Below are 12720 nucleotides of genomic sequence, written 5' to 3'. Positions count from 1 at the left end.
AATGGCTGTCTCATGACGCCGATACAGATCCAGCGGTCGGTGCGACAAGGCTGCCCTCTTTCGGCGATATTGTACACCCTCGTCTTGGAACCACTCCTCTACGGCCTCCGACATCGCCTGACTGGGATGTCCCTTGGTGTACACACTTTTTGCTGCACTGCCTATGCAGATGATCTGGTACTCCTTCTTCGCAATAATGATGATGTTCGTGCAGCAATGGCGTGGGTGGCGACCTACGGCGCGGCATCAGGGAGCCATCTCAATCTCCACAAATCACACGCCCTGTCTATAGGCAGAGGCCTACCCGACGAGAGCATCACACCGCTACGAATCAGTGACACAATCCGCTGTCTTGGCATTGATTTCACATCTGACATGAAGCATTCAACAGCCCTTAACTACAGGCATTTATTGAATCAGATGAGAGCAGGAATAAGTGACCACCGTCTGAGACATCTAGATCTCCTGCAACGGACACGATATGCTAACGTCTATTTGGCGTCACGTATCCCCCATTTTGCACAGATACTCCCGATACCACCTAGCCTGGCTCACCACATGTTGGCGGTTTTGGGATCCTTTGTTAATATGGGCATGTTATTAAAGATTCGTTACGAGTCCCTAACCCTCCCGAGGAGCAGAGGGGGTTTATGCCTTTGTCATGTTCAGAACAGAGCGAAGGCCCTGTTCGTCAGCTGTCACCTGCAACTGTGGCGACAAAGTCCGACGTGCCTCACAAGTCTCTTACTGGAAGTCTTACGACTAATCTCACTCGCACCCCCTGTGCTGATAACGGACATCCCAGCACCTTCCTTCTACATTAGCCAATCCTTCCTTGAATTAAGCTACAACCGCACCGCACTACTACCCACTCACTTGATGATGACGAGGACGATATATGCTGCCATGCAAATGAACAGGACGCCGAATGTGATTGAAAGCAAACACCCCACTACAAAGTGGCGCGCTGTGTGGCAGGCAGTGAATGCCACCACCCTTGATACTGACGTGCAATCTGCATGGTATGTAACTGTTAATGGGAAACAGTTGTGCCAGTCCCGCCTACATCACATCCACCTCGCTTTCACCCTTGTGTGCCACATGCCAAGTGATCGACACAGATGAACATCGTTTCGAATGCGGGTCGGCAAAGGACGTTTGGTATTTGGTGCGTCAGATATTGGCTTTTCTCACACGCACGACTCGCGACAGGATAACTACCCGATCACTTCTTTTCCCCGATAAGATTTATTTCCCAAGGGCAAAAACGAACTCTTGCGATGTGGATCAGCAGCCACGCTGTTCACTACCTATTAGGTAATGGCGAAAAGACAGTACCCGATTTGTGGCATTACCTCAACGAACGACATTGTGCGATCATCAAGAACCCTAAATATAGGCAATATTTTTCTAATTTTCTTTGGAGCGCATTCCATAACCCCCCTTGCAGCTGGATTACCGATGACATAAGTTAACCATAGCACCTCTTCCCAGTTCCTTTTTTTTTTTATGAGATTGAACAAACAACGGAAACAACACAGCAACGAGATGACAGTCATCGAAAAATTCGCAGCGGGCTATAGTATGGAGCATCCTTTGTCGTAATGGGATGACTTCCTATTATTCTGTTTATTTAGCCAAAGAGGAACAGCCTTTCTTTTATCCATTTGTATAAAAATAAGATAAAATAAAAATTAAAAAAGCAGAAAAACAAACCTTCCAAAATCCTTTTTTACATTTTTGTTAAAAAAAAGTGGTCCCCTTATGCGTTGCGATGATAGTGCTATATAAGATGGCAGTTCCAATCTCAGAGAAAGCCACTGTACATGACCTTTTTATATTCCATTTTAATTAATAGAGTTGCAAACTGCTAGTAAAAATTCCTTACACGAAATCTGAGGAATTCCTTTACACGCAAATCTTCGTGCAATTTCGACTTAGTAAATTATGTTCATATCATGGATGTCTGCTTTGCAAATGCCAAGGTGCTTCACTGTGAACTAGTTTCGGAAAAGATTCAAACCGATTGTCAAAGATACGAATTTTAGCTTTGTTCACCATATAGGTCTAACATGTCAGGAGATTGTTTATGAAGTGAACATGTTCATTAATATACTTCCTCTCCAATAAATTTTTGCAATAGCATTTAACTGTTGAGTTTTCCTGACACCAGCGATAGCAATTCCTTTCCGTTTTCTGAAACATCAAAAACGATATCTTTTCTGGTTTAAATCTGATGAACTTAACTATCACTTTCGTCCCAGTCTATAAAATTAATTTCAGGCCATACTCAGCTCCTGCCGATTAATGTAATACAATAATTCTCTGTTGCTTTCGAGCATGAGTGAAAATCGTAGAAATTTTCTGTTTAGCAACATTTAATAATAATAAAGTGTTTTAAATTATCAAAAGCGATGAGCGGTAGTAGGCGCTTTCGATAAAGAACGGAGCAGTGCAGTGCCGCTGCTGTCGCCATGGACGCTGCCGGTAGCCAGCAAATGGATCGCGGAGCTTTGCCGCGTAACACCGTCCAGAGGAGGAGAGTCTTCGAGAAATCTGTCGCAAATGGTTACTGGATAAAATTTTGCTATCGGTGTGTCAGAAAGTAAAATAGATTGAATCTGCGCTGCCATTAAATTCACATCTTCACCATTCAGACAGAAGAGGCTATAAAAACGGTTTACCCCAGCTGGTATCGATCCACAGACAGCATACACAGAAAGAACACATACTACCACTAGACCCGGGCGTAAACAGGCTACGTTTTCTCTAACATCGGACAAGACTTCCTACAGGAAGAGCCGCAGTCTACAGTGTTGCCAGATTGTGCAGATAACCGGACTTAGAGAATTAGCGAGTTGGTCAGTTTATTTGTCCCATGTCGCGATCGGCGCGGACTTAGCCTCTGAAGCGGCTGGCCACAGGTCGAGTTTTATGTCAAAGAGTGTACATTAAATTCAAGGTTGAAATGGGAATCAGACAGACCATGACTTATAGAAATCCCAGGAAAACAGACTGGGAGACATATAGGAGGGAGCTTGACTTAGGCTTATTGGAAATTAAAACGACGATAAGGAAGCCAGTAGAATTCGAGGAAGTAATAGAGGCTGTTACCTCTGCCATAGTGACCTCATATCAGGACAACTGCACAATCACCAGGAAATACACAAATAGGAGTGTTCCTTGGTGGAATACCAAATTGGAAACGCAAAGAAAACAGGTATGGAGACTGTTTAATATTGCGAGACATTAAGGACAATGGGCTGAATATCATGAGGCCCTTGTCGGTTACAATCTTGCAATAAGACAAGCAAAGGAGGCATCCTGGAAGGCATTCTGTGACGAAGTGGAAGGCACAGCTGCACAAGACAGACTTCACAAGATTCTCACTAGAGTACCAACTAATCCAGGAGGTACGTTTGGGAAGGAGGATGAGGAATATACAAAGACTGCACATGAGATGCTGGAATCGCTCCTCAAAACTCATTTTCCTCAATATGCTTTGCTGGATAACACAGACCAGCATGTACCCCAGAGAGACAACAGTTCTCAGGCACCCAGAGGACTGGGATTTGGCCAAGGAGTGTGTGAACTTCAACAAAATCCAGTGGGCAGTGGGAACATTCCAGCCGTTCAAGTCACCTGGCCCAGATGGAATTTTTCCAGCTCTCCTGCCACAGGCAGGAGGAAAGCTTATAAGAGTCCTATGCAGGCTATTCAGGGTTAGCTTAGCAGTAGGAATCATCTGCTATGTTTGGAGGGCAGTGAAGGTTGTCTTCATTCCAAAGCCAGGGAGAATTGATCACACCAAGGCCAAGAATATGAGACCAATCAGTCTGTCCTCCTCCATTCTCAAAACATTGGAAAAACTGGTTAAAGTATACGTTGGGGAGAGGAGGCTAAGTAGGGTCCCTCTACACCTGAACCAACATGCATACCAACCAGGTAAATCACGTGAGACAGCTCTCCACTAACTCGTCGGGAAGGTGGAAAAAGCATTTCACTTCCAAGGAATAGCCCTCTGCATCTTCCTGGATATCGAGGGGGCCTTTAGTAACATGTCCTTCGATTCCCTGGTAAGGGCAGCAGAGGTGCATGACCTGGGGACCACTATATGTAGGTGGACCAGAGCCATGCTTAGTGGAAGAAAGGTAGAGGCTACCATGACGAATAAAAAGATGGTAATTAACACCACTAGAGGCTGCCCACAAGGAGGAGTTTTGTCTCCTCTATTGTGGAATCTAGTGGTGAACGAACTCATTGAGGAACGAAGTGCCAGACAATGCTTCTGCCAAGGATACACAGATGACCTTGTCGTAGTAATACTTGGCAAATTCACTGACACAGTCAGGGATATGGCACAAGGAGGGTTGGACATTGTGCAAAAATGGTGCATTAAACAGGATCTGAGAGTTAATCCTAAGAAGACTGTTGTGGTGCTATTTACGAAGAGACATATTCAGCATGCAAGTTGGAATCTAAAGCTCTTCGATGAAACTCTACCTGTGAAGGTGACAGTGAAATATCTAGGGGTATCCTTGGATGAGAAGCTAACTTGGACCCCTCATATTAAGAGTATCTGCTCCAAGGTAAAAAGCACTTTAGTGAGTACTGGGAGGGCTTGTGGCAAAAACTGGGGCCTAAGCCCCAGGGGTATGCACTGGATATACACCACAGTGGTTAGACCTAGGATTTCCTATGGGGCTGCAGTGTGGTGGAAGAAGGTAGAACAGCGGGTTGCTGCTAAAGAGCTTGCTAAGGTGCAGAGATTGGCCTGCTAAGCCATAATGGACTCCTTGCACTATTTAAGGGCACTGGTTGGCTTCACTAGATATACAGGGAGTGATACCGCACAATAAACCTAGTTTCGGTGCGGGCAGTGTCGGGTCAGACCTAGGCTCTTTTAGTTCTCCTGTTAAAATCAATCAATCAACCCACTACTTTGGAACACAATTATTAGGTACATAAATCTTTGGTGAGGTTCTCCTTGTCTGCAAATGTTCAAGTTCTATGGACTAATCTTTCACACCAAGTATGTTTGTGATGAATGGTGATGGCTTGAGGCATGAACATAAGACATCAGTGTACATCAGTTTTCTATATACACTGTGATCCAGGGACTTGTCTGGCCTTCCCTTAAATAACATGTCAAGGGAAGATAGCTGACCCTCTTTCTCAAGTTGCACCTGTTGGGCTGAAAGAGTTTGAATGTGCCATGAATATTTCAAGTTTTTTCATTCCATGTTTCCAGATCACAAAAGTGCTTTCAACATATCGATAGAAACACATTGGCGTGAACTTGGTAGAAAGGACAGAGAGAGAAGGAATGTTCAAAGTGTCCCACATATCAGTTTTCCATGCTGGTGATAATGGACTTCCCATCACCATGCCCTTGGTTCGTAAGTAAAAACTTCCTTTAAAAATTTCACTACACTTAATTTTCCGCACATATATATTACTAGCTTTTTATTCACAGCTTCGGCTGCAAATGCATGTCATATACATTTGTGAACACTGTAGGTGATCCAGTGGGGTGCAAGTGAGAGTGTACAGATAAGGACAATCTTCACAAACCAAACCTACGTCCTGCTCCACCATAGGTATAGATGCTGAGCATTCCTTGCTCCAAATTTTCAGTTGAAAATAAATTTTTTCCACAGCCTTTACTTAGTCCAGATTTTTCCAGTTACATCACTGAAGTGATTTTGTAAGGTCTTCACAAGATGCACATACAACTACTACAATCTCTTCATTAAACTTAAAAAATTGTGTTCCAGGTACAGATTTCTTCAGTTGTGAGAAACAGTTGGAAGACAGAGGCTGACTGCCACTTCTCATATTTCTTTAATCATTCATATGGTGCACGAGGTGGTCGTAGCATTTGTCAATTGTTTTACTTATGCATGGTTACATTTAAGAAAAATAGCTTTTGTATAGCAGCAAATGCAGGCCATTATCTTTCCAATAGATGGCACCTATTTCACCTGGTTTTCTGCAAAGATACTGGCTAGCCACCACTGCTTTGATAAATTTTTTCTGGTACAGATTGGTTAACTGTCTTGTATACAGTACAAATTTCTGAGAAATTTGTTTCAGTATCAGTTTTCTGTCAGCATTCAACAAATGCAAAGTCCATTTTGCCCAAAGTTTTTTAATAGTTGATTCTTCACATAAAATAAATAATACTTTTCTCCTGAAGAGTGTGATTTCCACTATTTCAAAGACACTTAATAGCCCATCAGACAACACAATATCGCTGATTGTAGGTCTGGGACATCCTTCTATGTACCATTGTCAACAGAACTATGACAACTTGAATTAAGCCACACATTTTTTTAACGGCTGGAAATGAAAGCATGCACTCCCTATAAATCCTCTGAAACATTACTGTTGTGTAACAAGTAAGAGATCAAGAATTAACAGTTAGACTTTCCATCAGAATGGGATGGTTGGTTGGTTGTTTTGCGGAAGGAGACCAGACAGCGAGGTCATCGGTCTCATCGGATTAGGGAAGGACAGGGAAGGAAGTTGGCCGTGCCCTTTGAAAGGAACCATCCCGGCATTTGCCTGGAGCGATTTAGGGAAATCACGGAAAACCTAAATCAGGATGGCCGGACGCGGGATTGAACCGTCGTCCTCCTGAATGCGAGTCCAGTGTCTAACCACTGCGCCACCTCGCTCGGTCAGAATGGGAGGCTGTGGGACAAAGAGTGACATGGATGAGACATTTCAAGCCACATCAGGGTTGTAATTGTGAAGTTTATGGCGGCTCATCGAGACAAATGTCATTCTTCCAAGAGTGTAAGGCCACGTAAATATGATATTGCTAGGGCTGTTGGCATGGACTATGGGGAGGATGATAAAGTGTTATTGTTGATGATGTTTATGGTACATATACATGTATGTGCTGACTGTTTGTGCTGCACCTCATGTCCCACACTACTCCAGCCGGTATCATTAATCCTAGACCTTCAGTTGGATCACTCTTACTCTGTCACTTTCATATGTTATTTTCTCTACTTTCTCGTGCCACGAGAACTTTTACCTCATCCTACCAACCCCATGCCCAGCCCCCATTCTCATTCTCTCTCTCTCTACCCCCCCCCCCCCCCCTGTTTGCACTTACTAACCTAACTAATCTAGTCACTTCTGCTGCCCCCTTTCCTCATTCATAACCACCCACTGACCTGCAATCCACATTATAGTTGTATCATTTATTTCTATCTTTGATCTCAATATGTTTTCACTTCGATCCCAGTTCATTTTCGCCTTTCACTGTCAGCCCTGCTGCCTCAGGTTTCATCTTGTTTTCCCATACTTCAGCTGTTTGTGCTGTCTGAGATTTTTCCCACATATTTTTGGTATATTTGCTTTAATTTTTTTTTTGTACAGTTTTCTAAATTATTTACGCATTTTTATCCTCCACCATGGATCCCTGCTCTTTCCATCTGTGCCAATACTGAAAAGTTTCCTGATCTCTCTGCAGAACCCAGTCCCACATACTATTCCTGCATTGCTGCCCGGCTCATGGAATCCTTCCAAATGGTCTTACCATGAAATTATCCACTTCTGGCAGTAACCCTCCCTTCCACACAACCTCCACCTGTTCAGATTCTGCCAGGCCTTAACCCACACCAACCTAGTCCTGCAAAACCATGTAAATCAGGCCCAAACCTCCTTGCAGTACCTCCTCTCCAGCCATATTATCTGCTGCGCAATCCCAAATTCTTGTATCCCATCTCTCACACAAACTCTTGCTCTTCAGGAACCATAGCAGCCTCAAGAAACTCTCCAACCTGTTCACCTCCTGACTGAAATTTTCACTCTGCAGCAGAGAGTGCGCTGAGGTGAAACTTTCTGCCAGATTAAAACTGTGTGCTGGACCAAGACTCGAACTCAGGACCTTGGCCTTTCGCGGGCAAGTGCTCTACTTTCGGCAGTAACTCATCTCCTACCTTCCAAACTTCACAGAATCTCTCCTGTGAAACTTGCATGATTAGCACTCCTAGAAGAAAGAATATTGAAATGACATGGGTTTGCCATAGCCTGGGGGTGTTGCCAGAATAATATTTTCACTCTGCAGCAAAATGTGCACTGATTAGAAACTTCCTGGAAGATTAAAACTGTTCACCACCTACTCTCACCTTGGACTTACACTATCCACCATCTCTACAACAGCCTCCAAAGATCCTCCACAGCCCCTCATAGCAGACAAAACTTACCTTGCAGACCTACTGTATGTACAACGCCTTCAAAAACGACTGCCCGCCAACATATAGAATCCAGAACCTGAACAGACTTGAGACATAGTCATGAACCTTTCCTCCAAAAGCCTTAGTCCCACAGAAGTATCTGTCTTTTCCAAAAGTCTTACTTTTTGCCTCACTCTCAAATTAAATCATGCTGGACTTGTCAAAGACGTTCTCTCTTTCTCCCAACCCCTGCCATGGAAACTTTTTTGCCACCAATCCTTACCCATCAGAGTCAACCCAAAACCAATGTTGAACCCCGCCTGACTCAGTTCATTCCTCCATCCAACTGTGATCCACCCCACGGCCCCCAATTACCCCTGTTAACCCTCTGGAATTTCTCAATCTTGAACCTTGCCTCACCATCATTCCCCAAATCCTTCAAAATGCAAGTTAACCTTACATCTGCAGAAAGAACTTCAATCCACCACCTAAAAACTGACCCTGACCTTATAATCCTATTTGCTGATGAAGGCTCCACTACTATTGTTTTGAACCGCAAGGATTATGTGGTGGAAGGACTCTGCCAGCTATCAAATTTGTGCATCTAGAAAACCTGTCACAGTGACTTCATTCCAGAAATCCGAGAGGCTCTCTAGTCTTTTCTCAAACCCTTATAAGAACTCCACAACCTCCTCCCAATCTCCCTCCTCACCCCTGCCTTCTACATGCTTGTTTAAGTATATAAACCCAACCACCCAGGACACCCCATTGTGGCTGGTTACTTTGCCCCCACATCTCTGCTCTTGTGGACCAACACCTTCAGCCTGTAACATTTAACCTCTCCTCCTCTATGGAATACATCAACATTTCCTCCACCAGCTACTCAAAGTTCCAGTTCCTTTACCACCCAGCTCATCACTGTTGATACCACCTCCCTACACACCCAACGCCCATGGCCTTGCTGCTATCGAACACTGCCTTTCCCAATGCCTGATTTACTCCAGACCTACAACCTCATTCCCGGTCACTATGGCCAATTATATCCTCAACCACAATTACTTCAGCTTTGAACGTAGCATCTAAAAACAAATTTGCAGTACAGCAATGAGCACCCACCTTACACCATCCTATTCACTGATCTAAAGAACACCATACCTACATACCCCAGAACCTCAACATCTTCTCCCCCACTTGCTTCACCTGGTCCTCCTCAACCCAACAAGCCACCTAACTCTATGTTGACCTCCATCTCAAAAACAGCTATATCAGCACCTCCAGCCATATCAAACATACCAACCACCAGCAATACCTCCACTTTGACAAATGCCATCAATTCCACAACAAGAAGTTCTTTCCATACAGCCTTGACACAAGTGACCATCACATCCATAATGATAAGCAGCCTGTCTCATAATACACCAAGGTTCTCACTGAAGCCTTCACAGAATAAAATTTGCATCCCAATCTTGTACAGAAACAAATTTCCCATGTCTTATCTCTCCAGTCACCCACCGCCTCACAAAGTTCCATCATCTGGTCACAGACGTCATTCCCCAGCATTGCAGCAACTGAATCACATTCTCCGCCAGGGTTTCAACTACCTCTTGTCATGCCCTGAAATGGGGAATGTCCTACCCACTATCCTTTCCACTGCTCCTACAATGGTATTCCACTGCCCATCAATCCTACCCAATATCCTTATCCATCCCTTCTCCACCCCAGCTCCCAACCCCTTGCCTCATGGCTCCTATCCCTCTACAACAGCTAGATCCAAGAGCTGTCTCAAACAGTCTCCCACCCCCACCACCACTACTACTACCACCACCACCACCACCACCACCACCACCTATAGTCTGGTCACAAGCATCACCTACCCCATCAATGGCAGGGCTATCTGTGAAACCAGTTACATGATCTACAAGCTAAGTTCGAATCCCTGTGCTGTGTTCTATGTAAGCACGACAACGAACAAGCTGTCTGTCTGCATGAATGGCAACTGACAAATTGTTGCCACGAAACAGCTGGACCACCCAGTTGCTAAGCATGCTGCCCAACATGACGTCCTTCATTTTAATGATTGCTTCGCAGCCTGTTACATTTGGATCCTTCCTAACACCAGCTTTTCTGAACGGTGCAGGTGGGAACTCTCTCTGCAATATATCCTACGTTCCCATAAGCCCCCTGGTCTCAACCTTCGTTGGTCACTGTCCTCCATCCTCTTCCCTGTTTGTACTCCAGCACTACCCAGTCCCAAGCCTTCGATTCCGCCAAAGCACCCACAGCCTTTTTACTTCTCTCCTTTACTGCCCCCACCCCCCCCTCCCCTTTCTAACCTCCCAACAGCACCTAGCTGTCCTACCCTCTCCCCACCTCATTCATGTATGATCCCACAAGCACTTTACCGTCCCCCGACCCCTAGCCTACTATATGTACCCCTCGCTGCCCCAGCCTTCTCCTTACCCCCACAGTCCAGATTGCTTCTCCCATCATGCACAGTTGCTTGCAGTCTGGCATCAGCAGCCAGAAACAGTGGTCATGTGTGTGAAAGTACTATGAAGATCATGACATGGTTGTCACATTCAAAATAAAAGAAGGAAAACTGAAATTAATGCCTCTCCAACATGTATGTCTCATGAAGTGCACAAAATAGCTAGAACTGAACTGGCAGACACTTGAAGATAGACCAACTATCCTGTGAAAGTCTACTAACAAAGTTTCAAGAACCAGCTTTAAATGGTGACTCCAGGAATATACTACAACCCCCTACTTATCACTCACATAGGGATTGTGAGGAAAGGATCAGAATAATTACAGCACAGATGCATTCAAATGATCTCTTCCTGTGCTCCATATGTGGGTGGAACAGGAAGAAATCCTAACAACTGGTACAATGGAACGTACTCTCTCACATACACATCACAGTGGTTTCCATAGTATGGATGTAGATGTAAAAATGAGTGAAGGCATGTGCATTGGTTTTGTTGATGGAACTATTTCAACATTTACCACAAGCAATTTTGGGCAAACAACAAAAAGGCCTTGCCCAGAACAGTAGAATGCGTATTTCAACTTAATACATATACCAGAATTCAATATTTGAACCATTGCTGCATCTGAATGAATTTGATCAAAGGTGTCAGTAATTTTGGGGTGGCAGCAAAACCTGTGCACTACTTGATACTCTCGACAATACGATATACTTCTAATAAAACTGGTTTAGATCAAGTTGAATATCTGATGACTTTTTTATGTATCGCTATACTGATGCAATGATTTTCACTTCAAAACGCGTATTTTCGCAGTGTTTGTATGCTAAAGGGCATTGTAAGAACTAAACGATAATTCAATAAGATCCGTTATTTTCATGTTCTTCCTTGTGACATAACGCGCACAATCTACAGGATATACTGGGTACACCATGTGTCAGTCACAAAGGTTTGGATATTCATAAAGTACTTTGAATTACAGTCCATGTGTGTGAAAAATGTGAATAACGCAGCATTAAAACCATTTGGCTGAATATGACGACTAGCAAAATGTCAACTTTTAGCCTATTAATTACATCGCATTTCTCTGGGGGTGGACATTGTTAACAAATTATGGCAGCTACAGTGTCATAGTTCACTCCTTTTTAGTTGCTGGGGAAATGGAAACTACTAAAAGGATACCGTGTCAGGAAAATTTTGAATAAGAATACTCGCTCATGTCTTTTTATTCACATGTCGTTCTGTGTGAATATCTCGTTAACAACCAGCTAATTAATATTACCTTCCCAGGCAGGTTAATTTACAGCATCAGATCCTCAACAACACTGTTCTTAAGTACACGCCGACGAAGTCTCTTAAAACATGAACGTTTTGACACCAAAACATTTCCCACTTGTCAACTTGTCTTTGCATCACAACATTCCACTCTACTTCCAATTCCAGTTTGCAGGTCGTACTGACAATCGATGTTTATAATATCGAAATATCGCAGCTGATGTAAATTTTCGATGAGCTGTGTCACGCGGTATTCCATCGAGACTCGAGAGTCGGGAGGAGTTGAGACTATGAGCGTGTTGCGGAGCACTTGAAATTCACGAAATAGCGCAAGGGAACAAGTGGACAATGCATAACATTAAGGATATAAGTTTCGAACCTCTAGTTCAATCCAACTATGTCAAACCTTTGAGAATGCTCTATACACAGGTATTTTTGACAAAATATGGAAAGCAAAAAATAATTTGTTTCTCTGAGTAAAACAAAATTGGATCTGACAAGTATGCTGGGGACTGAATGACAACAAATAACTTTATTTCAGTTTGCGAGTAGACCAATGTAGGTTGACAAATGGCAAGAAATACAACACAGAAATGTGTTGAACAGGCATCGAACTTTCCTTTAGACTGACATAGTTTGTTGCGGGTAGGCACTGTTTTGAATATTTTATTACAACTGTAGTTTATTTGGCGGTCGAAACAATAAATCCAAGCAACAAGAAAGAATGATCTAGACAACATTGCACATAGTAACGATTAAAATTCCCG

At 43.6% G+C, this 12720-nt stretch overlaps 2 protein-coding genes across 2 annotated transcripts in view; one reads left to right on the top strand and one right to left on the bottom strand.

Annotated features, from left to right (window-relative positions):
- The window catches only part of LOC124605223 (syntaxin-7), a 96466-nt gene extending 84328 nt beyond the window's left edge, over nucleotides 1–12138 (bottom strand). Inside the window, exon 1 of the mRNA XM_047136773.1 lies at nucleotides 11961–12138. The gene's annotated coding sequence lies outside the window, so the exon portion shown is untranslated. The remainder of the gene's footprint in view (nucleotides 1–11960) is intronic.
- A 66-nt stretch (nucleotides 12139–12204) lies between these two features.
- LOC124605224 (uridine diphosphate glucose pyrophosphatase NUDT14-like) overlaps nucleotides 12205–12720 on the top strand; it is a 99891-nt gene continuing 99375 nt past the window's right edge. Inside the window, exon 1 of the mRNA XM_047136774.1 lies at nucleotides 12205–12382. Coding sequence (XP_046992730.1) covers nucleotides 12302–12382 — 81 coding nt within the window. The 5' untranslated portion in view covers nucleotides 12205–12301. The remainder of the gene's footprint in view (nucleotides 12383–12720) is intronic.

This window comes from Schistocerca americana, chromosome 3 (assembly GCF_021461395.2).
Source record: "Schistocerca americana isolate TAMUIC-IGC-003095 chromosome 3, iqSchAmer2.1, whole genome shotgun sequence".
Lineage (NCBI taxonomy): Eukaryota > Metazoa > Arthropoda > Insecta > Orthoptera > Acrididae > Schistocerca > Schistocerca americana.
This window is presented reverse-complemented; position numbering and strand designations above follow the sequence as displayed.